The 23,832-nt window shown below is 41.6% G+C and overlaps 1 protein-coding gene across 2 annotated transcripts in view; it reads right to left on the bottom strand.

Annotated features, from left to right (window-relative positions):
• The window catches only part of si:dkey-82f1.1 (DENN domain-containing protein 2A), a 32,764-nt gene continuing 8,932 nt past the window's right edge, over positions 1–23,832 (bottom strand). Inside the window, exons 2-20 of one of the 2 annotated variants that reach the window (XM_006782495.3) lie at positions 18,246–18,332; positions 14,587–15,621; positions 13,168–13,295; positions 11,751–11,863; positions 11,442–11,639; positions 11,162–11,255; positions 10,209–10,259; positions 9,767–9,954; positions 9,201–9,310; positions 8,468–8,537; positions 8,101–8,178; positions 6,756–6,896; positions 6,458–6,606; positions 4,620–4,797; positions 4,459–4,500; positions 4,191–4,296; positions 2,302–2,583; positions 1,063–1,149; positions 1–923 (exon numbers count right to left, since the gene is read on the bottom strand). In XM_006782495.3, coding sequence (XP_006782558.2) covers positions 892–923; positions 1,063–1,149; positions 2,302–2,583; positions 4,191–4,296; positions 4,459–4,500; positions 4,620–4,797; positions 6,458–6,606; positions 6,756–6,896; positions 8,101–8,178; positions 8,468–8,537; positions 9,201–9,310; positions 9,767–9,954; positions 10,209–10,259; positions 11,162–11,255; positions 11,442–11,639; positions 11,751–11,863; positions 13,168–13,295; positions 14,587–15,621; positions 18,246–18,331 — 3,168 coding nt within the window. In that variant the 5' untranslated portion in view covers position 18,332 and the 3' untranslated portion in view covers positions 1–891. Of the gene's footprint in view, positions 924–1,062; positions 1,150–2,301; positions 2,584–4,190; positions 4,297–4,458; positions 4,501–4,619; positions 4,798–6,457; positions 6,607–6,755; positions 6,897–8,100; positions 8,179–8,467; positions 8,538–9,200; positions 9,311–9,766; positions 9,955–10,208; positions 10,260–11,161; positions 11,256–11,441; positions 11,640–11,750; positions 11,864–13,167; positions 13,296–14,586; positions 15,622–18,245; positions 18,333–23,832 lie in introns of those variants that run through there. The other variant, XM_006782496.2, reaches the window with a different exon arrangement.

Genomic DNA, 23,832 nt, shown 5'->3' with positions numbered 1-23,832 from the left:
TCGTTTGTCTAAATCAAATCACTTTATTTATGAAGTTTCATTGTATGTTCGATCATATTAAGGCAACCTTAGTTGTTTTTGTGAAACGTACTGATACTAATTGGCCTAAGACAAACACAATTCATCAGCTGAGGCCCACATCCTTTACTGACAGGCATATTCACATTGACTTCCTTTTGATCAGTACGTGTTTATCGGTACAATAGTGTCCATCAACAGTACATTTAATTAAAACAGTGGCACGTATACCCAACAATCCAAAGTGGTCTACAAACAGTCTAGACTCTGTTAAATAAAGTGTATTAGAAACTACAGGAGATTCCTTTGGACTCATTTAAAAGAAATTAAAACAAGAGATTAAGTTGGTCTAAAAAAAACAAAAAAGCAATATAAATTAACTTAACAGCCTCCTGTTGACAAAGAAGTTGTACTATTGCATTTATAGAAGTTCCTATAGAAAATACATGGAATGTATAGGACAATATTATACAAAACTGGATCTTAAGGGACACTCCTCCTTACAGGTTTACAGTTGAAGTTAGTGATGAGAACACTGTTCCTAAGACATTTACACTGTGTTATACTGTAATACACTGTAGGAGATTAGTGTAATCTGTAAAACATTTAGACTGTAAGACCAGACACTGTTGCTTTATCGTGTTTGTGGGGAGTTTTGGAGCACGCTAAGTAAACTCCATTCAACACTGACAGAATCGTCGGCGATGAAGCTGAGAGCTAAACCAGCTCTTTATGCTAAGCACTACATATGAGTCCAGTTCCATTCAGGGGTCTTCATTTGTTGTAACCCAAAGACACATCTCCATCTGTGCATGCTCTGTATCCAGGGACTGCACCTCCTTTTAGTTCTGCTTTCAGCAATGACTCCCAGTCTCATTTCTTGGAAAGGAATTTCATCTTGTTTCCTGGAAAAAGCAACATATCTACATGAAGACACATTTGAGACAAAGAGCATGTTTCCATAAAGAAAAACTGGAGGATTTTACAGATGATGAATTGATCAGCTGATAAGCTGACTGCCTGAGGCTGTGCAGAGACTCTCACCTAGGCCCTTCAGGAACTTGTTGACCCCTCTTTGCTCACTCCCAGGCAGCGAGTCCAAATATTCTTGTGCTCTCACCTCAAAGAGACCTGGAGGGGGAAAAAAGAACTCGTCAAATGTGCTGTGGTATACAAAATGTAACTACAAGTTCACACTGAAGTCAGAGCAAAGTCCGAATCATCAGTGCACTGAAATGTTTCTGATACTTCTCATTTTCTTAATTTTTTTGGCCAAAAAAAGCATAATATCACATCGCATAATATCATTGCTCAAAAAAGCAACACTCTAGATCTCAATAAAAAAAACTAACTGCTGGATATCTGTACGAATATGGGCCGAGTGATGGGGTATGAATGAAATCATGCCTTTCACTCCTAACATCCCCACATCCTTTGATGGAAATGAATTCAAAGACACCCTGCAAATCAAAGTGTAAAAATGATGTAGCAGACTAGTCCATTTTGCTGAAATTTCATTGCAGTCTCAAAATGGTACTCAGCAGTATGTATGGCACACATGTGCTTGTATTCATGCCTGATAATGTTAGGGCATGCTCCTAATCAGATGACAAATGGTGTCCTGGGGGATTGCCTCCCAGATATGGACTGGGGCATTACTTTTGGACAGTCTGAAGTGCAACCTGGTGGTGTTCTTTTGGACTTAGGTCAGGCGAGCGTCAGTCCATGGTATCAATTCCTTCATCCTCCAAGAACTAACCACATACTCTTGTCACATGAGGCTGGGCATTGTCCAGGACCGGCGTAGAGACTGACAATACGTCCAAGGATTTTATCCTGATACATAATGGCAGATACGTTGCTGTTCCTAGACTCTAGAACTCTACATGGATACACCCCCCCAGATCGTCAATGACCCACACCAAACCGGTCATGCTGAATGACGTTACAGCAGCATAACATTCTCCACAGCTTCTCCAGACCCTTTCATATCAGTCACATGTGCTCATCTGTGAAAAGCACAGGGCACAGGACCTGCCAGTTCTGGTACTCTACAACAAATGACAGTCGGGCAGCGAGCAAAGAGCAGACTACAGGACATCAAGCCCTCAGGCCATCCTCATGAACTCTGTTTCTGATTGTTTAGGCAGAGACATTCATACCAGTGGAGTAGCCTAGGTTATCTTGTAGCTCTGGCAGTGCTCATCCTGTTCCTACTTGCACAAAGGAGCAGATACACTTTAACAATGTTAAAGTGCACTAACATTGCTCATAGCTTATTACCTCTGAGGCCTTGCCTGCGCAGATCTCTCTCCTGGATGAAGCCGGTGAACATCTGAGTCTCCATGAACACCTCCAGAAACCTTCTCAAACTCTTGGAAGTGACTGCTTTGCGAAAGGCCTCACGCTGAAAGGATGAGGAAGAAGTGGGGCTGGGCAAGGTGGTGGAGGAGACAGACTCCTCCTCCCGCTCTGTTCCACCCATGAAGAGGGAGTAGTGGCCCACCATCTCCACGAAGAAACGAACAAAAGCCTCCGACACCACTGTGCTCAGCGAGCTAGAGTCTGGCAGAGAAACGCATCGGAGAAGAGGGGTAAAAATTAGCCACCCCCAAAAACAATTACAACAAAAAACTGCTACACATCAGAAGACATACAAGGTTGTTTCACACAGACTACTTCAAAGTATTGACACTGATCTAGAGAAACAGACTTTGGTTAGACTGAATGTTCCAGCAGTGTTGGAGTGAACTCTGTTGGAAAGGTTTTGCGACCACAAAGAACATGAGATTTATGCAGAGTTACACCACATTTATGGTTTTGTATTTTTAACCACAACATTTCTACTTTGAATTTCGTCATACTTCAAGGACCCTTTAATGCTAAAGGTAAATTATTAAGGAGGAAAAACTTGAATACTGGAATGAAGCTGTCCAGTCATATTAAAAATTTTAGGGGAAAAGATGGGAATGTTCTCTTGGAAAAGTTCTTCGGTGTACCACAAAACTATGATCAAGTTGCAGAATGATAATATATTTCATTGGAAAACAGCTGGCAATGAACATTTGAGCTGTGGTACATAATATTCATTACATGAAACCCAGGAAGATATGACTGGTAATGAAAACACTTCAAAGCTTTCTAAACCAGAGATTTGTGCGGACTGATATCACTTAAAAAGAAGGCAGTGGCAATTAATGTAAAAAAGAAAGTTTCCACAGGACTTTATGCACCCTTACTGCTTTCATAAGAATTAAGACGTTAAGTAGTAGCCAAGAGTTACTAATCGAATGCACTCTTGTGAGCACCTCTATAAAAGCACAAGTTTTGGCAAGAGTGGACACCCCAGCAAATTCACCTCAGACCATGTTGTTCTCAGAGAAGCTGCCAAAAGACTATGAGCTACATCTCAGACTCTTCAGGCCTCATTTAGCATGTTGCATGTTAAAGTTCATGACAGTACAATTAGAAGATTGAACAAGTATGGCTTGTTTGGAAGGGTTGCCAGAAGACGGTCTCTCCTCTCTAAAAGGAAAATGATGGCAGAGTTTTGATTTGCAAAGCTGCACCTGAACAACCCACAACACTCCTGGAACAATGTCTATTGGACAGACAAGAGCGTGTTTTTACCATGTTTGGTTATAACACACAGCACCATGTTTGATGAAAACCAAACACAGTATATCAAGACAAACACCTCATACCAACTGTCAAACATGGTGGTGGAAGTTATTAAGTATTGTAAAGTCAAATGCACAGCCAGCGGTCTGACAACTAAAGCTTGGCAGAAACTGAGGCCAATAATCCCAAGCACAGCAGCAAATCTACAACAGGATGTCTGACAAAGAAAAGAATTAAGATGTTGCAATGGTCCAGTCAAAGTCCAGACCTCAACCTGAGTGATGTGCAGTGGCGGGACCTAAGAGAGCTGTACATAAACAAATGCCCGCAAACCTCCATGAAATGAAGCAACACTGAAGAGGACAGTGGCCAAAATTCCTCCCCGAGAGACTGAAAGTCACACTAAAGATGCTTACTTCAAGTTACTGCTGGTAAAGGTGGTTCTGCTAGTCTTGTGAAAACTTTCTTGCTCATAGTACATTCTGTTTACACACTAAAAAACCCGAAAACCCACATTATATATGCAAGAAATAACAAGTATGACAAGTCACCATTGGTTAGATCTCCTTTCTCACAGGCCAGCTCCCTTCTCTTGTCCAGTACATGCTCCAGAGCTGCCTGCAGCTTATGTGGAAGAATAGAGTCCTCATCATCCAGCTATAGAAGAGGAAAGAAAACTAATTTAAACAAACTTAACACGCAGCCCACTCCACAAAACATCTTTTACAGTCACAACAAGGAACTCTTGTGTGACTAGTGACATTTTTTACTGTGCTCTTTCTGTTTTAATCTCTCTTTTTTTCCTTTTCTTTTTTTTACCTGTCGAAGGAAGCGGCTGTTGCCGAGGTCAACCACCAGGACCTAACAAGAGGGAGAATGATGTTATTTCCTGAAGCTATTGTTCAGTATAGGAAGTGCCCAGAGTAAAGGGCATCATGGGCAATAAATTACAAAAAAACAAAAGAAAAACCTTGTCTTACTTCTTCTATGGGCAGCTCTTTGAGTCGAGGTAGAGAGCTGGAAAGGAGGCCAACTATAAAGGGAGTCGGGGTGCAGACTATATCCAACATGGACGGTGGGAGCACCGGGATGTATGTATGCTGCCAGGTGAAGGGATAGAGTAGAGCCACTACTGCATGACAACACTGAGACAACGTACTGTGGAAAGAGAAAGAAAGTGTAAACAAATATTGTCATAATCTGGTAAACAGATGAATAAATCTTCCAATAAAACCAGAAAATGGGCAAGTGTTATCATTTGTCTTCTGTCTTGCCTCCCTCCCTCCACCAACCACCTTACTTCCTGTTGAAAGCGAGTTTTTCTGTCCCACTGTTGCCAACTGGTTACTCATAAGGGGTTGTCTGATTGTTTGGATTTTCTCTCTATTATCCTATGATTTATGTTATAGTATAAAGCGCCTTTAGGAGATTTTGTTTCTCAGGTCAAATTTAAACTTTAAACTAATTTAACATTAGTATCATTCACCGTGTAGTATGTAATCCCAAATCCCTGTATTATTAGATAAAACACTTCTATATTTGAATATATACATAGAACCTGTAACTATTTTAATATGAAAGCACAATGTAGGCTGTTCCTGTACTGAGATAACATTATTTTCATATCTAATCCCATTTATTATGTTGGGAATTCCCAGAAATCATAGCTAGTAAACATGGATAATGTCCAGACAGTGATAATAATAGCTTTTGCTCTTTGAGTCACATGTTCTGGAGAAATGTTGGTTCATATATGATAATATATCCTTGACATTCACAACAAAAGGAAAACACAAAATCACAGTAAAAAAAAGTCTAAAATAGAAAGAAAATCCCTACCACAAGATGGCGCTATCCTCCTTCTCAAAAAATAACTTCCCCTGCCAACCACTTATTAATGTGGAACATGTTGAGAAAAGTTCATTTATATGTTTCCCCATTCAATTCCCCTAAAATGAGTGTTTTAATGGAGTGTGATGCAACACTTGCAAATTCTATACAGTGACAGCAGACACACTCACACACTGTTGGCTTAATCGCCACTGCATTTCCATCTGCTTGCAGTTAATTCATTATTAAAAAAAAAAAAAAAAACAATTAACGAGGCCAAATTTCCACTTCACGACAGAGAAAGTGCAACAACTCTGCTTAACAGCTCTGGTAAAAATGCTTTTAATGTAAGCTGTTTGAATACTATGGAATACTGTCTGAACACCGTAGTTTGAATACTAACGATAAGAAAACAAAAACACACAAAACAGTTCACTCTGAAGAGCTTCATCAATTCATACAGCTTTATGTATTCATACAGCATGAACCTTTAGGGTGTTTAAATCAGATTAAGAGGGACTTCTGTAGATACCACATGTGTATCACAGCAGTAAGAAAGCCCTTTAGGGGTGGGGTGGGGAGGGGTGGGGTGGGAGATGACAACTATTGTGACGGTATAAAGTGAAAGGTTTGAAGGAACCATGTTTGTTTGTAGACGTCAAACTGCACACATGGTGTTAGCTCAGCAGCCATGCTTTAAAGCCTTACTCCTTCTTGTCTGGCATCCATGACAGTTTTCCAGGGAAAAACTGATTGTTCCCCAGGCGACTGTATAACACAACAGCATTCCTTCCTCTCACACTTTCAGCGGTCAGCGATCTTCTTTTCCCTAGACTGCCTGTCTACTTGAAATCTATGTGTCATATCATTCAAACTCTCTGATCTTTTTAGCATCACAACCCTGTCTTGAATAGTCTTATCAGCAACGATTTATGAAGCAAACAAACTAAATAACACAGTGGCTGAACCCAGCAGCACGAGAGCCAACCTGAGTTTGTCAGCAGTGAAGATGACCCTGCGCTCCAGCAGCAGGGAGGCAAAAACTCTGAGGAGAAGACGCAGACTTAATGAAGAGAAGAGACATTCAAAGTCTACGTGTTCCAGGCGGGAATCTGACGGGCGGCACAGTTCTATCACCTGCAGTAAAGAAAGAGGCGTGTAAGGCACACAAAAAGAAGAAAGAAGACCCTTAGATACAAATTACAAAGCTACTAATGCGATTATTTCTATAGTTTTAAACAATGCTGATTTGGGTAAGAGACTCCTTTGTAAAAATGTCTTTGTACCTCTGTCCCAGAGCCAGGTAGGAAGTTTTTGACGGTGATAGTTCTTCCTGGAGCAGGGAAGGGAGCCTCCATGATGCCTCTCATGAAAGGCTGCACCAGGGCAGGGGAGATCGCCCTCCTCTTTTCCACTTCATCCAGAATCTGTAAGAGACAGGAAAGGGAACACTTTGGTTTCAACACCAGCAACCTGTAGTTATTGTGTTACAAAAAAATGACAATACTCTATACAAATCTAATTTACCATTCAAATATTTGGGCCAAAATGTAGTTAAAAAATAAAATATAAAAACATCTCCGTAATCAAACTTTAATCACCTCCCTGCTATTTATTCTTATAGAATTCCTTTCACCAGTAAAAAATAAAATAAAATAAAAAAGATGACTTTAAAGCTGTTAAAACTGCATTTGATTAATTTTCCATTCTAAATTAATTTGCAAGCATCTCATCAGCCCAGCAGCCCACACAAAGTCAAGCACAGATCACCTGATCAATTGATGCCACTCAACAACTGGCAAATCTCAAGTAGTGACCACTGTTAAAGTCACAACAACCAGCTTCTCCTCACATGCTGGTTCTTACTTAATTAACATAATAATAATAATGTGCTGGATTTTGCTCCTGCTCTCTCCTCCTGTGGCTGTGCAAGTTGAAGGCCCTAGAATGCAACCATACTGCCAAATATAAATGGCCATCTAACATAAATTGTTGCAAATGAGAAAAAAAAATCAATCTTCTTGTCACTATAGTTCCAGACTCAAATCCCTAATTTCCTTTTAGGAAAGTGGATATTAAAATCCAAATGTATTTATTCTGACCATAATGCAGTATGACTATGGCGCCACATTAAAACACAACAAACAGCTAACACCCTGACTCAATCATGTGTACTCCTCTACTCTACAAACACACTCTACGCATCTGTGCTGAATTAAAGCATGTGTAGCTGATTGACTACATGTTGAAGATATTTAGAAAACTCTTCCATGCCCATGTATGTGTCCTTAGTAATCAAACTTTAGCTATAGCATATGTACACTGCAAAGCATTTACACAGGTCAACATGCAGATAAATCTAAGGCTCATTACAGGGGAGCTCTTCCACTGAGGCGACCACATCAGCTGCGTTGCACATGTGTCGCTTTACTGTAGCCATGGATACGAGCCGTGTGGGAAAGGGGACTGGGGAAAGTGTGGGTGGAGTTCTTTGGGCACCGAGGGTGGTACTTTTTAATGGTGGTTTGTGTTAACACGTGCAGTTCAGAGCAGTGTAACTGAATGCAAGTCACGGCTCTGAGTATAGTTTGCACATTTGTGCCTGTGCTTAAGTCACTGCTGTGTATCTACCTTGGAGAAGAGGTCAAAGCATCCCAGGCGGCTGACGATACAGTAGACTTCAGGGAGCCTTCGGCCTTTGCCACTGGGCTGTGAACAGCCAGAAGGAAAGAGACAGACAGGTTCATAACACAAGACTGCTCAAGCAACTACAACTAGAGGATTAGAGCAGTGAAGCAAACCAAAGCCTTTATTTGACAGAAACTTTACAGCTACATTCATGGGAAAAAAAACATAAATCATCCATATTCAAGAAATACGTTGGAATGAGAAAAAAAACAGCAGAAGGCTTTAAACAGACTAAAATGAGGGGTTAGTTTTATTAAGCCTGAATTAGCAGAAACCTGCAACCGTAACCAGAAGCATTTTAAGAGCATACCAGTAAACGACGGCAATACCCAAAACGTCTGCTTCCATCTTCACCAGTCAGTACAAATGAGAAGGTCTCGCTGGGGATGTAAAAGGGAAAGATAATTCAAACAATCATATAAAAAACATCTTAAAATTGTTAAATCACAAAAAAACAAAAAACACAGGGTCAGGTTTTTACCACCAAAACCTTACTTTGTAAACACAGAGAGCCCTCGGGACAGGGTCACTCTGGAAAACAATGACACAACACTTCCTAACCTCTACCTGACAGGTAATCATTCACTGCTGTTAACCTTCATGACAGGGGAGAGTGTCAGCCAGTCCACTTTAATCGTGAGGGGTTGCCCTCACCCCTCAGACATCTGCCTCTGGATAATTATTAGCCATCGCCATCACACAATCATCACTTCTCAGAACAATGTGTACATTGACCGGAGGCATTGAGTAATACAGCTTGTAGAGCAAACAAGGAGAGTAATTTCTGTAATAACAAGTTAGGTGCATGGTGTTAGAGCTACCATTTCTCCTGAAGGCACTAAAAATTTTCTAATTTCCAGTAATTTGTCAGTCATGACTGACTAGTCTTTGGGACTTTCAGCTTTCAACTTTCCCAAGTGATAATCAGTGAGGAAAACAGCTGAGTGAGCTGTCACCACTCCAGAGGGAAATTTCCGTGTCCATGTTTGCTTTCACTTCACATTGTGCTTGTGTGCCGTGGCAGCATTCAGATCCAAACTGACCTGGGAAAGTTGTCGACCGGTGCCCAGTCTTTGGCATCTGGGAAACAAAACTGCGGGATGACCTTCAGCTGGTCCTCAGTCTCTCGCATGAACTTAAAGCTCCTTTCAAGCTGGATGAGAAAAAAAACACATAAAATAAAGAGATTCCAAATAGAGGTCAAAGCATTAGGCTACTAAGCACCATTAAGGTATTAGGACATCATATCTCGCAGACGCAGCTTTTAAATTAAAGAAAGAAACAGCGACAGGCATTTGCACAGCAGACGTGTAATGACTGAATATATAAAGATTCACAGTTAAACTACTTAGTGCATATTTTGGCCCCACATGTCTGAGTTCAATCAGTCTTTGATTTTAACTTATTAAAATTTGAGGTCGGTGTCTTTTTCTTCAATCAAAACTAAAGCAGTATCACTGCTCAAATCACCACCCTGCTCATAAACTGGGGTGTACATGTTTCCTCATAAATAATGGTCAGGCAGACAGCAGACAATGTAGATTTTTCAAAAAGTTTACATATAATATTCAGCGTCACTCGTTTTGCTCCAGTAACACTTCTGTTTTACCTTGAGAGGAAACTGCTGTGTGACTTCCGGCAGGTATGGAACTCCAGCTTTGGTCTTATGGAGCGCAACAACTATAAAATACTCAAAGAGTTTCCTCTCTTGCAGTTCCATCAAATCCCTCTCCAAGGTCCGGTACCGCCCCGTCTGCCTCAACATGGACTGGACCGACACAAGCCGCTGGCTATGAGCTGTGGAACACAGAAACACATTTCATCAACATGCATGTATGCGGTCCACAGATATATATACAATGTGTGTGTGTGAGTTGCAGTGAAACCACAAATTACAGCCTGTATTTCCAGCTTTAGCTATATCACAGAACTGGAAGAAAACTACACAAGCTCACATCGTGCATTTATATCATTAATATTAAAATGTCCTGCTGAATGAAAAACATTTACATTATAGATTGCACTATGTGGCACGTCTTTTGGATTTTCACCTTTTAGTTTCTCCTCCGTGTCGCTTTCCGACTCGCTGTTCTCGTCTGTCACTGAAAACAAAAGAGAAGAAAAGAAAAGAGAGTGGAAAAAAGGAAAGACAAGACTACAAATAACTATCACAGGAAATCACATATTTGCCCTCTTTTTGGTTGATTTACAGCACCAGTAAAGTCGGAAAAGGCCCCCAAAATATTAAATGACTTCTGCAATACTTGTTTAAATAATGAAATAGAATGGACACATAAAGGCAAGACTGCAAAGCACATGGAGTGGGTTGACTGCTGAGAGTATTAAAGGTAAACTATTAATAAACTACAACAAAGAAAAAAATGAAGAAATAAAAAAACAATAATATAATTTGTGCCAAAGGGTACATATTCTTAAAACAATGATCACAATCAAAATTAGTATGAGAATTTTTTTATCCAGTTTGTCAAATTTTTTCTAGACCAAACAGTTATCATAATAGAAAACAGAAAACAGCTATTAGCGACTGAAGTTTTATAGCAGCACGTAATATTTGAATGTGGGCCCCACATGGGCTTTCTATTGCCAAGCGCACTGTGGACTTAGTTAGTGTTATACTGCATTTAATGGCAACTGGGAACCCATGATTGTCTAAACGTTGCCTTGCATGGTAAAGTCCTGTTTTTCTGTCTATGAGTTGCCTATTTTCTGTGTCTTTTGTTTTCATTGGACTACCAATCTAGTTTCCCTTACGAAGATTACTAAAAACTCCACATGGTGCCAGACAATCACTGAATTAAGTAAAATTGAATTCATGTCTCTACTTGAGATGACAGACATATTGAAAAATGCAACCTCCTTCTTGAAAGCGCTGCAGTAGCGGACACAATGTTTCACAAGTTAAAGATGTCCGTGCAGTCAGTTTCGATTTTCTTTCACTAAATCAGAGATAGACAGTAGCCTGGTGTTACACTTGATGGCTCACCTCTCCCTGAGCTGGACTCAGCAGACTGAGACACCTTCTTCATGCGTTTCTTCCCTCTGCGCGCCTCGAAGATCCCATTGATCTTCACCACCATCTGGAGAAGTTGAGAACAGAAACACAAAGGCTTTAACCCTTTAAACTAATAAACAAAACTGTGCCTGTACCAAGATCCTTTCAGTGCAACCTCAGTGAGCCCTTTTCATTAGGTACTCTTCCACACAGGAAACGTACAGTAGAAATGTTCTTGCTCCTCTATAAATCCCAAAGTGGGAGTTCGTACCTTAGGGATTTTCCTCCGTCTGCGATTGTAAGGGTCCCCTGAGAGACACGGGGTGTCGTCGGGGCTGCTGGGCGTGGAGGGGGGGCTGATACGGGAAGGTGAGGAGATGCCAGTGTCTCTGTTGGTCTTACGTAGCTCGGGGACCTTGAAGCTTCGTCGCTCCGAGTTTTGTCTCAAAAAGCCGGGCTTGGAGGAGAGCTGATGGGGACAAACACATTTTAGCATACTTTTAGGTTAGGTTAGGTTTTCCGATTCCATTGGATCTATTTGATTATCGTATTTATCAATATTTATCCATCCTTAATGTACCTTATTTGGCGTGCTGGGAACAGGAGATGAAGAGGCAGGTGAAATGCATTTGCTTCCCAAACAGCTTCTCTCCAGCTCAATATCTTCATAGGGGTTCTCCTTGGACGGGGGATCTTTAGAAGCAAAAGCACATGTTTTTAACGTCACAAGTTACACAATAGTGCGCTCGTTCCAAAGCACAGATAAGCACTCTTTCCATATCGCTCACGTTTGATTTGCCAGACGATTCCTACTCCAGATGTGCGGAGAGCTATTACAAGTAGCAGTATGTGTAACCCAGCTCATATTTCATCATGATAAGACGTTTGCACAGCTCAAGTAAAAGCAAGCCCTGCATATACGAAGTGGGGTAGCTTTTCAAAGCCTGTCTCTTTCTTTTTCTCCATCTGCCTCTGACTCTCCCCTGCTCTATCAATCCATCCACCAGATGTGACTTGTACGCAAATAAAGAGGGACGTTCAGTTCCCTGTTCCTTCTTGCTCAGGAAAAAGACAAAGGAAAAAAAAGAAAAACAACAGATCAGTGTGCTGTTTTCCACATTGCTTGCTGAAGAGAGTGTCACACTAATCTCCATAATGTGTTTCTGTGTGCTATCAGCTAGTCAAACCCATCAAAGAGGGTTTAGACTGAACACATGTGATGGCAACAGTTGCCTTCCTCTCTGTCTGTAAACAGTGACATGCGACTGTGTGTTCAAAGGGTGTTTGTGAAAAGCTTGTGGGTGGAGGGAGGCAAGACTTTGAGGACATCACAAGCATTCATCACTGCCTCCCTGAACAGTTTTATTAGTAGACATATAGTTAGTCTGACTCGCTTTACCCATGGGAGGTTATTGAGAGTTCAGTGAACAATGTCTGAGAGTTTTAACTAACACTGCTGTACAAAAGGAGGAAACTAACAAGGTTAAAATAAGCTCCAGCATCACTCAGAAGTAGTTGAACTTAATTTGATTGTTGCCGGCAAAAACAGCCACCATTACATACCAGTCTGCCCCCCACCCCATACCCTCCCCCACCGCCATCCCAGAGCCCTGACAATCACAGAAGCCAACCTCAGCTACAATGCAACCTCACACAACGCCACTATTGTGCGTTATGAAATTAAACGCGCTCTAGGTGGGGTCAGCATAATACGACAGACAATAAGTGAGGAATTTCTATTTATAATTTTTTAATAAAAGCTGAGCGGCAAAGCTCTAAATTACAAAATAAATAAATAAAAGGAGTCGCGTAAAGAGATTTTGCCCTCTTTGTCAACTCTGTCAGTGAACTCTGTAACACATGCTTGTGTGAGAAATTCAACTCAAGGGTCTTGAAGCATCGTCACAAAACACTTTCTTGCAAACTTTGAGTCAGTTTATGAATTTGCGTGCAAGGCAAAATGTTATAGAGATCATTTTTTGGTATGTAATATTTACCTATTATGTCCTCATAGACATTCTCCTCTGATAAAGTGCGTGTTAAGCCCAGTCTGGATTGATGATACCAGTTCACCTGGGAGCTTTCTGCAGACGACTGAAGCAGATCCTCAAATTCATAGGACTTCCTGGTGGACAGAGGAGCACAAAGACGAAGGAGTTTTGACTGACATCTTAAAGCGAACATGTGTCACGGTAATGTTTTTGATTTTTTCTTTTCACTTGCAAAACATGAAACTGATGTTTCAGTTTGTTAGCTGCATCATCAAAATAAACACATCTGTTTCATCAATCCAAATGTATCCACTGGAGCACAATGCATACATTTACACATGCATGCACAATCAGTAAATCAAAAGTCTTGGAATCAAAGTAATTCTGTGCAATTTTACTGCATTAGATTATACAAAATAATTATTTAACAGAGTACATCACAGTATCATGCCTTGCTCCCTTTATATGAAATAAAGTTAGATAAAGTAAATGCAGTGTTGCCGCTCTGACGCAGTTTTAGCCAAAACTGAACAATACTGGATGATGTGGATCTGGTGACTGGTGAAGGCACATCTATGGAAAAGCATCCTGCAATGGACACTCAAGAGGGAGACAGCCTGACCAAACAAAGGGCTTGACACAGCAACACACTTGAGCACACACTTGAGCGAGGCCTCCACATATGGTATGGAATGTAACAGATCCAAGCCAAGCTCCGAAACAAGAATTCAGACCACTGGAAAAAGCGAACAATAGATGTGCTCAATACTGCAGAGTTCACATTTTTTTGGTTTCCCTACAGAGAGTCCTGCTTTTTTGATTGTAACCATCTGAACTGAAGGGCTACTGAGAGCCGAAAAGTCAAACATCTTTAACCGTTTGCGATCAAAAGACTACTTTTCAGATCGATCAGATTTTGCACTTTTAACGTAATTACGCCAAATAAATTTTTAACAGCTCATTTTTTTGTAATTCTGTGAAAAAGCAAAGATTCTTTCCCTCAGCTTTTTGACATGACTCTTCATGTTGCTCTTCTATTATTCCAGTGGAGTGTTTTTGGATGGAGGAACTAGTTGCGTCGGTGTGTACATTCCTGAGATCAAACCAATGAGCTCATTTTGTGGGATATTTAGAAAAAAGGATGAGGTCACCGGTGATTCTGATTTACAGCAGATGTGGGAAATGTTGTGCACCTCCATGTTTGTTTAATGCTGATGGGGGGAGGGTTTAAGGACATGTACACCGAGCTATCACCGGCCAATCCAGTTCCCACTTTACAACTTTTGGAAAATTTTAGCTTTTGCGGTGTGTGGGCTGGGTTAACTTTATTTTTCCACATTTTCAGCATGTTATTAAACTTGAGTAAAGATCTAACATTCTTGGTCAGGAAGGATATTTTTCCCTTCTTTCTTTTCAGTGTCTTACCTGTTGCTACTGTTACGTGCTTTATCTGCCCACGGTCTCCTGCAAACTCCTGGGGGTGGGCACGTGGGTAGAGGTGGAGGAGGAACGGAGGGCAAAGGAGGCAAGTTCCTTCTTCCCTTCCCCAAGAAAGGCCCTGAAGCTGGGGTGGCGGGCGGCGTGTGGTGCTGGAAGGTTCTTTGAGGTTTAGGGAGAGGGTTTATAGATGGAGCACCTGGCTCGTTGTACACATTCTCTGAATCTCCATCCCTCCATCTCCGTGTCCCACTAGGTCGAGCCATGTCAAAAGTCCCAAAAATGGGCTCATTTCCCCTCTTTTCTGTCTCCTCCAGCTCTTCCTTAGAGGGAGGACAGAAGTAATTCCCTGGGAATGCCAGTGAAGGTCTGTCAGGAACCTCCTTTGTTGCCTTCTCCAGTTTCTTAACATGAGTTAAAACACTTTTCTTGTCTTGGGGTTGTTCTGTTGGCTTAGAAACCCGAAATTCCCTCTCTACCATCACTTCTCTGTCTTTGTTTGCTGGGGCTTCTGGGGATTTAGGTCTCGAATCCCCCAGCTTACCAACATTCTCCTTCCCTGAGTCTTGTCTGTCCCAGCTGACAAACCTCTTGCTGTCTGTCCTTTGGACTTCTGTAGTTTTGGATTCCTTTTTCCTCACTGTCTCAGCTTCCTTCAGTGTCGCACTTAGTGGACATGTTCCTGAAATAGTTACTGGGCCAGACTCTTTCTTGCCCTCCCACTGGGATATCTTATCACGGATGCTGGCGGTTTTGGCTCCTGCTGGGCTTTTGTTGTGGTTCAGCTTAGCGCACAGCCCGTTTTCCATGTTGGGAGCCCGTGGGTCAGTAGCAGGACTCGTGGCTCTCCTGTGAGCCAGCATGGAGTCAGGAGGACCTGGGCTGAGGAGAGGAGAGAGGTGATTCTTTATGGACACAGCGGTGTCCCTCCTGTCTCTGTCCACTGGTGACCCACGCACCTCTTTGGGCTGGGGCACCACTGCTAACGGAGCCTCGCCAAGCTTCAAGCCACAGCACTGGAGCCTAGGAAGGAAAGATACGGAAAGATGAGCGTGCACATAAATTAAAGGAGAAAAAATACTAGGGAGACATGGCAGTAAATCAGTTAATTAAGAAACCTGTACACAGAACTAAAGGACACAATTAAATCTCATTATTGTTTGATTTTAATGCAGACACAATGAAGAACCAAAAGGAAAATAGCAAAACACATGGTAAACTCTGCATTTATACCACCGTCTTGCGCAATGACACTTCAGATGAGCCCCTGACATTATTAGAAGAAGCTGCACACACTAATACACTTTTGGCAAAGCCATAATATGGAAAAAGCCAACAGAGAACACAAAAATACTTCAAAAATAACATCTCAAAAAAACCACACACTATTCAGACAAGCTCTCCTTAAACCTGTCAAAAACTTTAGAAATTCAACTTGACACATGACTGCAAGACAACAAAATGTTTGTTATAGATTATGATCTTCCATAACCAGAGCTTTTATTTCATGTGGGACAAAAGAAAAGGTTCAGTCCTTCTGAAACAGTGTATTACAGTTTTTAGGAAGGACATTTTCTGCAAGCTTGAACAAAAAGAAAACAAAAGATGCAACCAGACTGTGGAAGGAGCGAAAGGAAACCGAAAGAGAAAGAAAGGCAAAAGCTGCAGGCTTTTCTTGGTAAAGCAGCAGTGAGAACTGTGTAGATTAAAAAAAACAGAGGGATGGATTACATTGGACTGTTGTCAAATCTAATAATGAATTGTGCAGTATTTTTTTTAAATTGTCCACTTCCGCTTTTACTGTACACAGCAGAGAATCTTAAAATTGGCCACACAATCCCAGTGCTTACGGTTCCACCCAAACAGAGCTTTGTTTTACGGGCCAAACAGGAATTCTTGTTAAAAGAGCTCAAACATCTGTTGGGTGCCTCTGTCTCAGCTGTGATTCACTCCTGGAACATTACTGAGTCATGACTGTTTGAACTCTGGGTTTGAGGGTCAAAGTTTACGAGCTACACACAAAGCTATTTCTGGAGAGCGAGATGCAAGTATGCGCAGATGACGAGAGGGAGCTAAGTGTGGACGTGCATCTTTTCTTTTCCGCTCCCGACCCACAAAACTCTGTTCTGGCCCAAAAGCCTATTCATCAAATGACTTGAATTTCCAACAAACAGAGGAAATGCTGGGTGACTTCTGATGACATTGCTGGATGTGAAAACCAACAGTCATGCAATCTAGAGGAAACCTCCAGGGAGGCGGAGGGGGGAATTACTTTCCTCAAAGACCTTCAAAGACAAGGCAAAACTTGATGAAAGTATGATCACGGAGGAAAAGATATAATTCTCTTCCAAATTAGGAAGGTCAATAAAAAACAAAAGTTAAGGAGAGCCAGATTAGGTAGAGACAAGTGACTGAGTTACAGAAAAAGTGGAGCCAAAGAAGAAAAAAATGGTAGTCTTTTTCATTTGATAAAGAAAAACTAACAATAAATAGTGGACATTTACTGCAATGTAACTAAGGGCAGATTCAGGGTCACCTGGGACAGCTCTAACGCTATGAATTATTGAAGAGGAAGGTTTTAAGCCCAATCTTAAAAGTAGAGATGGTGTCTGTCTTCCACATCCAAACTGGGAGCTGGTTCAACAAAAGAGGGACCTGGAAGATGAAGGCTCTGTCTCTCATTCTGCTTTTAAATATTCTAGAAACTACAAGTAAGTCTGCCATCCTAGAGCAAAGTTCTCTATGAGGGTGATACGGTACTTTTGGTGGGTCTCTGAGGGTGGAAAGGAGGCTACTGCAGGAGTGTTTGAAATGGACAAAAATATTCCTGTTCATCGGCTTTGGACTTTTCCCTGAGAGAAATGTCTGGAACCTTTTGAGCAACTGTGACTGGCATGGGAGGCCCTCAAAACAACAGACATCAAAATCTTCCACCCCTATTGGCACAAACAAAAAGGAAAATCCCATCATTATAATCTAAATAGAAACTAATGAATGCTGTAAGGATGACAGAAGGGGCCTTGGAGAGTGGTCATGGACGCATCAGACAGTGGCAGCAGGGGGGCAGAAACAGTATCAAGATGCCAGATGGCGGCCTCTGCCCTGTTCTGCTCCCCTTCCTTGCTATTGTTGTACTGTTGAGCTTAATGAAAAGGGGTGTCTCCTCCTTGCTTAAGTCCACTTCAGAGTTTTCTGTTGGCTATGGGACCATTTCTTGAAATTTGGAGGAAGTTGTGCTTTGGCCAGCTAGTATGTTCCACTACTGGCATTAACCGTACTGTTATTTATTTGGGGTGGCTGTGGCTCAGGTGGTAGAGCAGGTCATTTTACCAACTGGAAGGTTGGTGAAGTGATCCACAGCTCCTGCTGTGTCAAAGTATCTCTGGGCAAGATACTGAACGCCCAATCAGTTTCCCTGAACACAACCATTGGAATGTGTTTGAATATCATTGTGTGTGTGATTAGGTTGCAGTAAAAACTGAGTAGAAAGAAAGTGTATAGGTACCAGTCTATTTACCATTCGTATATCGAAGCTCAACTTGTATGGTTGAAGCTCCTCAACCATACAAGTTGGAATCAGATACCATACTACACGATATCATAGAAGCAAAATGGCAACCTATTCAATTGGCTTTTAAGGCACCCACCCGTTGACTGATTGGTAGATGCAGTTGTCAGTGTTTGTACAGAGCAGCAGGGCCCTCCCACCGGTCATGGTGCTAGCAGCTGGCATCCTGAGAAGACAGGTAAAAGAGAGAGAGAGAGAGACGGTCAGCCAGTCAGTCAGAAAGATGGAGTGTCTATTAAAAAGGAAAACAGAATTATAATTCAGCTTGCAGGTCAAAAAGTTACAAAAAACAGTATAAACAAAAATATTTCAGCTTGTATTTTTTCTCATAAATAGGCAGACATATAGATTCTCTTAGGGAGTGGTGTGTGAAATTAAACTACCAAATGGCTCAAACAAATCTCTTATTTTAAAACTCATTTTTGAAGACAGCCGCAGAGAAGCAGACCTCACAGACTGCATGGAATACCACCAAACTATCATTCCTCACTTGGTCAGTAATTGGAGAATAGCACTGAAAAACGCCTAAACAGCCAACAGGCATATTAGGTTCCCATTAGCCATGTGGCATTATGGAAAAATACAAAAAAAGAAAAGAGACCCACACTGTAATGCAATTAAGATCCATTAGGATTATATCGGCGGTGGTGAGACAGGAGCACTCAACTTTTTATGTTATCCTCAGCGTTTTGCCCTTTTTTGCATTTGCCAGATCAGATTTCTGATGCACTGCAGCACACACACACATTTTGTTTTTACACATTACAAATTCTCCTTTCATTTCAGACAAGAGCTTCCTTAATTTGTTGTCTATCTTCCAGCCACACATTTTCCTGCTGTTGTTTATCACAGGCAAATAGAGCCGAGGCGAGGGTGAGGGGACATGCTCAGTTTTAAATTATTACTGGGTCCATTTGTCAGCGCACAATGAAACCAGATCCACTTGGAGCGCAGCAAGGCCATCTATATGCAACACTGAACTGCATTGCTTGGCCTGTAAACACTGGTGGAGGGCTGGCATGAAGCAATAGGCCCTGGCCTTTTGCTTCTGGCAAGTAGTAGTAAACGCAAGGGAAAAAAGAGATAGTTCAGGGCCAAGTCCTGCTGTATTCATGCTTTTAATTCTACAGTAAATTCACAAAGCCACTAATACATGCATTGCCACCCTGCTGCATAGCCAAACACAAAACCCCATATGAAAACACACCTACATAGACTTCTACATCCTGCCAAGGAGTCCATATGCCAGGCCCACACGCGGATTTATGTGTTTGACTTCTACCACATGTGCTCGGATACTTAGAGGTGTTTGCAGGCCGTTAAACATTTCCTGGCCTGGCTCTCCCTCTCTGAGGGGTATGTGAGCCAAATTGACCCAAATTCCACAAATTGTTGTCCTAACTGCTAGTGAGGGGGGAGAGTCCAAAAAAAAAGTCAAAATATCAAATGAAAAAAAAGTAAATTGCAAAATAATATAAATAGCTGAACTCTTCCCTGAGCTAATAGCATAAATAGCCCTCAGTGTTTTAAAACGGTTTTTGCCTTATGTGTTTTCCTCTTTGAGAATGAAAGAGCAAATGAAGTATGAGGAAGAGTTGTGGTCTGGTCTGATTAGAAGCTGACCACAAGAACAATGTGTCATCCTTTTTAGCTTCTAGCTTTTGCCCACAGCTCAAGCCATTCATTCTTTTGTGTTTAGCTCCCCATCAGTCCGAAGCCTAGCCCCCGAGGGAGGAGAAGGAGGAGGGAGGTTTGCGTCAGCCATCCACTGGCCTGTAGGCCCAAATTATTTTCAGCTGTGAGCTGAGCGGGGTCACATGTTTGAGGAGAAACATCAAGTGATTTTTTTTTCTTCCTCCCCCACCTGATTATTTTCTTCTTACGAGAAAAACCCAACAAAGAAACGAAGAACAGAAATCCAGCATGGAAAAGAGGGTGGGCGCGGAGAAGCATGAAGACTTCCACAGGGATGTTATGCCGTAATTAAACTGTAAAACTTTTACGATTTAATTCTTTTCTGCGATGCAGAAGGGTGTTGCATGTCACGAGGGGGAAGGGGGTGGGGTGGATGGAAGACAGGAAGAGAGGAGAGCAGTGGTGGTGCAGCTGGAGAGACAGGGGTTGTCAAAGCCAAAGAGGAAAGTAGATATTGCAAAGAAAAATATGAGTATACTGTTGCACTGTGAAAACAGTGCTTTTAGGCTGTCCCACTTCATTGTTAGGATCCCCAAGGCCAAAATTCTCAGCCTTAAAAGGTAATTTGGTATTTTCACGCGATTCTGCCTTACTGGATTCTAACATTTTGACTGATGCGCTTCCCAGCATTTGCCTGAACCTGACGAGCAGCGGTGTATTCTCAGCTTGTAAAAGCGGTAAATTCGACAGCATTGCTGGTTTTACAGCATTCGGTTACTGAGGAAACTTTTCTGGGAGGATGCTAAGGCTTTTGTCTGCAACATCTATTGGCAGCCATTGTTAACGCTGACCTCTAGAAAAAAAGATGGCCGCCATAACAATGCAGAGGTTGAGGGAAGTCATCTGCTGAGACCAATAAAAACATCACGGGGAAACTGCGATCCAAAAGACCTCTACCTGCCCTGCCCCCTTCAGCCTCTGTCCTGTGATGTGTGACAGGCTGCACATGTGGGGCAGAGGAAATGGAAGGAGTACTGTTCATCCTCAGCTGCGTGGATGACACAGGAGGGGAAAATCGCCTGGAATGGAGATAATTGTCTGATGTTTATGACAATTATGCTTTGGATACCAAGTGATTTATCTACAAACAGTACTTCTGCTGCATTCTGTCATGCACTGACTCTATTGCTGTTTTTAATATTTATATTATTCATCCAGAGAACTCAAGAAAAAAATCAATGACAAAAATATATCCAACGAAGGACAAATTTCAAAGCAGTCATGGACTCAGGATGGAAAGAGTCTTGGTGGTTGATAAACACCACACAGCGCTATTTACCTTTAAACCTTTAAAAGATAACAGAAGCTGGTGTCAGAGGTAGGGCATCAGAGCCAAGCATCAGTTGCATAACAAACCCCGTGGGAGATTTTATCAGCAGATGGGCCCTCGGTATCTGGACACGGACAGATTCACATAAACACACCAAAAATATACCACAGAGAGAGGGATGTTGCTTATGTTGCTAAATGTCAAAAAATACACGCTGAATATAATGGTAAATGTACATATAAGAGAGAGAACAGTTTTTAAACATGTTTACGGTCATGGTAAAAAGCCTCTCAGTTCTAAGGTATAATGGTCCAGTGCTTACCAGGTCTTAACATTAGGTAAACACAACGAAACAGTGACATATTGCGCGGTGTCATTCTTTATTTCCTAAAAATAAGCCAAAATGCAAAAGCACTCTGTGAAAATCTAAGTACAATAATAATCATTAGTAATTATTTTGGTGTGACTTCATCACTCTCTTGTATCATCATGGAACAAATTTGGCCCACACTTATTTAAGATGTTAATTCAATTCATTCAGGTTTGCGGCCATTCATTTATGTACAGCTCTCTCAAGGTCCTGGCATTTCAATCAGGTTAAGGTCTGGGCCATTCCAACACCTTGATTGTTTTCTTTTTCAGACATTCTTTTGCAGATTCACTGCTGTGCTCTGGATCATTATCCATTATCATTATCAGCTGTCAAAGACAGCTTCACATTCGACTGTAGAATACTTGCTATACTGCTATACAGAGGAGGTCGTGATCAACCCAATGAATGCAAGGTGCCCAGGTCCTATGGCTGTGAAATATCCTAAATATTCACCCCTCCACCACCATGCTTGACAGTTGGTGTGAAGTGTTTGTGCTGACATGCTCTGTTTGATTTTTGCAAAATGTGTCGCTGTGCATTATGGCCAAACATGTCCACTTTGGAGACACTGTTTCAGAAGTCTTGTGGTTTGCTAAGAATTTTGAGTAATCCCTACATCAAGTGTTTTTCCAAGGTATGCTGTTATATGTTATATGATATATGTTAGCAAGCACAAAAATTACCCAGCTAGACACACAGCAGTCCTTTCATAGATGATGCTGAACTCAATTATTTGATGACAATGTATTGATGCTTACACAAATTTTCTACGCAAGGATCTACTTGTTTGACTAGTCATATATGGTAAATGGTAAATGGCCTGTATTTATATAGCGCTTTTCTAGTCCCCAAGGACCCCAAAGCGCTTTACACAACCAGTCATCCACCCATTCACACACACATTCACACATATATAGAAGTTGACCTAGTCTTTGCTATGAAGTGCAAATATATTTTTTATGTATTCAGACAGTGATATTATCAGTCTTACTTTTCTAACTTGGCAGAATATTATTTTTTTGTACTTTTGCTCCAAAAATCATCTCAGGTGTTGATATTTGGTGATAACTTGACAAAATGTTGCTATTGGAATGAAACCTTTATCAGACTCTACGCAGGGGGTGCTGTCAGTGTTTCACTCTCTGCTTTATCAGACCTTTAGGTCACTGTCAGCAAGCTGTGGGCCGGCTGCAAACTCGGGAGGCCTGCCTGCCTCTTCTCTACAGCTGCTTCTCATAAAGATTTCATCCTCCTCTCCGTCTCTCTGTCCAGCCCTGCAGGAACAGCTAACACCATGACATCATCATTCCTCACTTGTCCTTCCCCAAACTTGTTCTTTTCTCTCTGTCACTGCGAAATACCTAAAAAGGACAAAATTACTCAGAGCTCACAATGCATTTCACAGATATCACAGCTTGGAGTAAATACAGCAAAGTAACATTGGGTGGATAAACTACTGGAGTTAGCCTTTATATAACACTAAAAAAAATGATTGCCCAAAATGTGAGTTAAAGCGAGTAAAGAAGAGACGATCATTCATGTTCTTCTGATTCTTTCTGCAACCAAGGCAGAGCTGGGGACCGTATCCCTTACATGATGTGGTTCAGTATACGACGTGCCAAAGCCGTGCCTGCGATCAATTTAACACACCACTGCACATTTAGCCAGGTTCTTCTGGAATGGCAAACTTGGTGGGTTTTTTTCCTACCCGTCCTTCACTCTTTTATTTCTCTCTTTCATTATCTCTCTTTCATTCCTACTTAGTCTCAAAGTTGTGGGGAGCAAAGTATGATGCAGAGGAAGAAGCAAAGGAAAAAGGGGGCGGGGTTTTAATACTTTGCCCACTCTCTTCCATACAGAAAGCAGAAATCATGTAGAGCCAATTTATTGTGAGCCCAGCAAGGTTGTCAAATTGAACGGGTTTAACATGAAGCATTTGGTTTTGAGGCATATGTTAGGAATCCCAATGACTGGCACGCTGCCTTGAGCCCTTGCAGGGCTTGGAAAGGTTGTGCCTGGTTCTTAAAGAAGTAGGGCAGAAAGGTCTGATGGTAAATGAAAAGATGTATAGAGAGGAAGAGGAGGAGATGGTCTGGCAAATAAAAAATGGAATTTTATCACAACTCTGCAGTCTCCCTCTCTCTGCTTCTCTCTTTGTGTCCTGTTCAGGGCCCCTGCTGCTTTCCCAAGCTGATTCCATAGCAAGGCGTTGGAGAAAATCCAAACAGAAAGACTCTATGACTATGAGTGCCCGTGTACAATATTTGGCCACGCACAGAAACAATTTTACAAGCCTAGAAAGTGCCCACTCACCGGCACACACACATA

Source organism: Neolamprologus brichardi, chromosome 7 (genome assembly GCF_056152115.1).
Source record: "Neolamprologus brichardi isolate AB-2024 chromosome 7, ASM5615211v1, whole genome shotgun sequence".
Lineage (NCBI taxonomy): Eukaryota > Metazoa > Chordata > Actinopteri > Cichliformes > Cichlidae > Neolamprologus > Neolamprologus brichardi.
The sequence above is the reverse complement of the archived record's forward strand: the minus strand, read 5'-3'. Positions and strand labels throughout refer to the sequence as shown.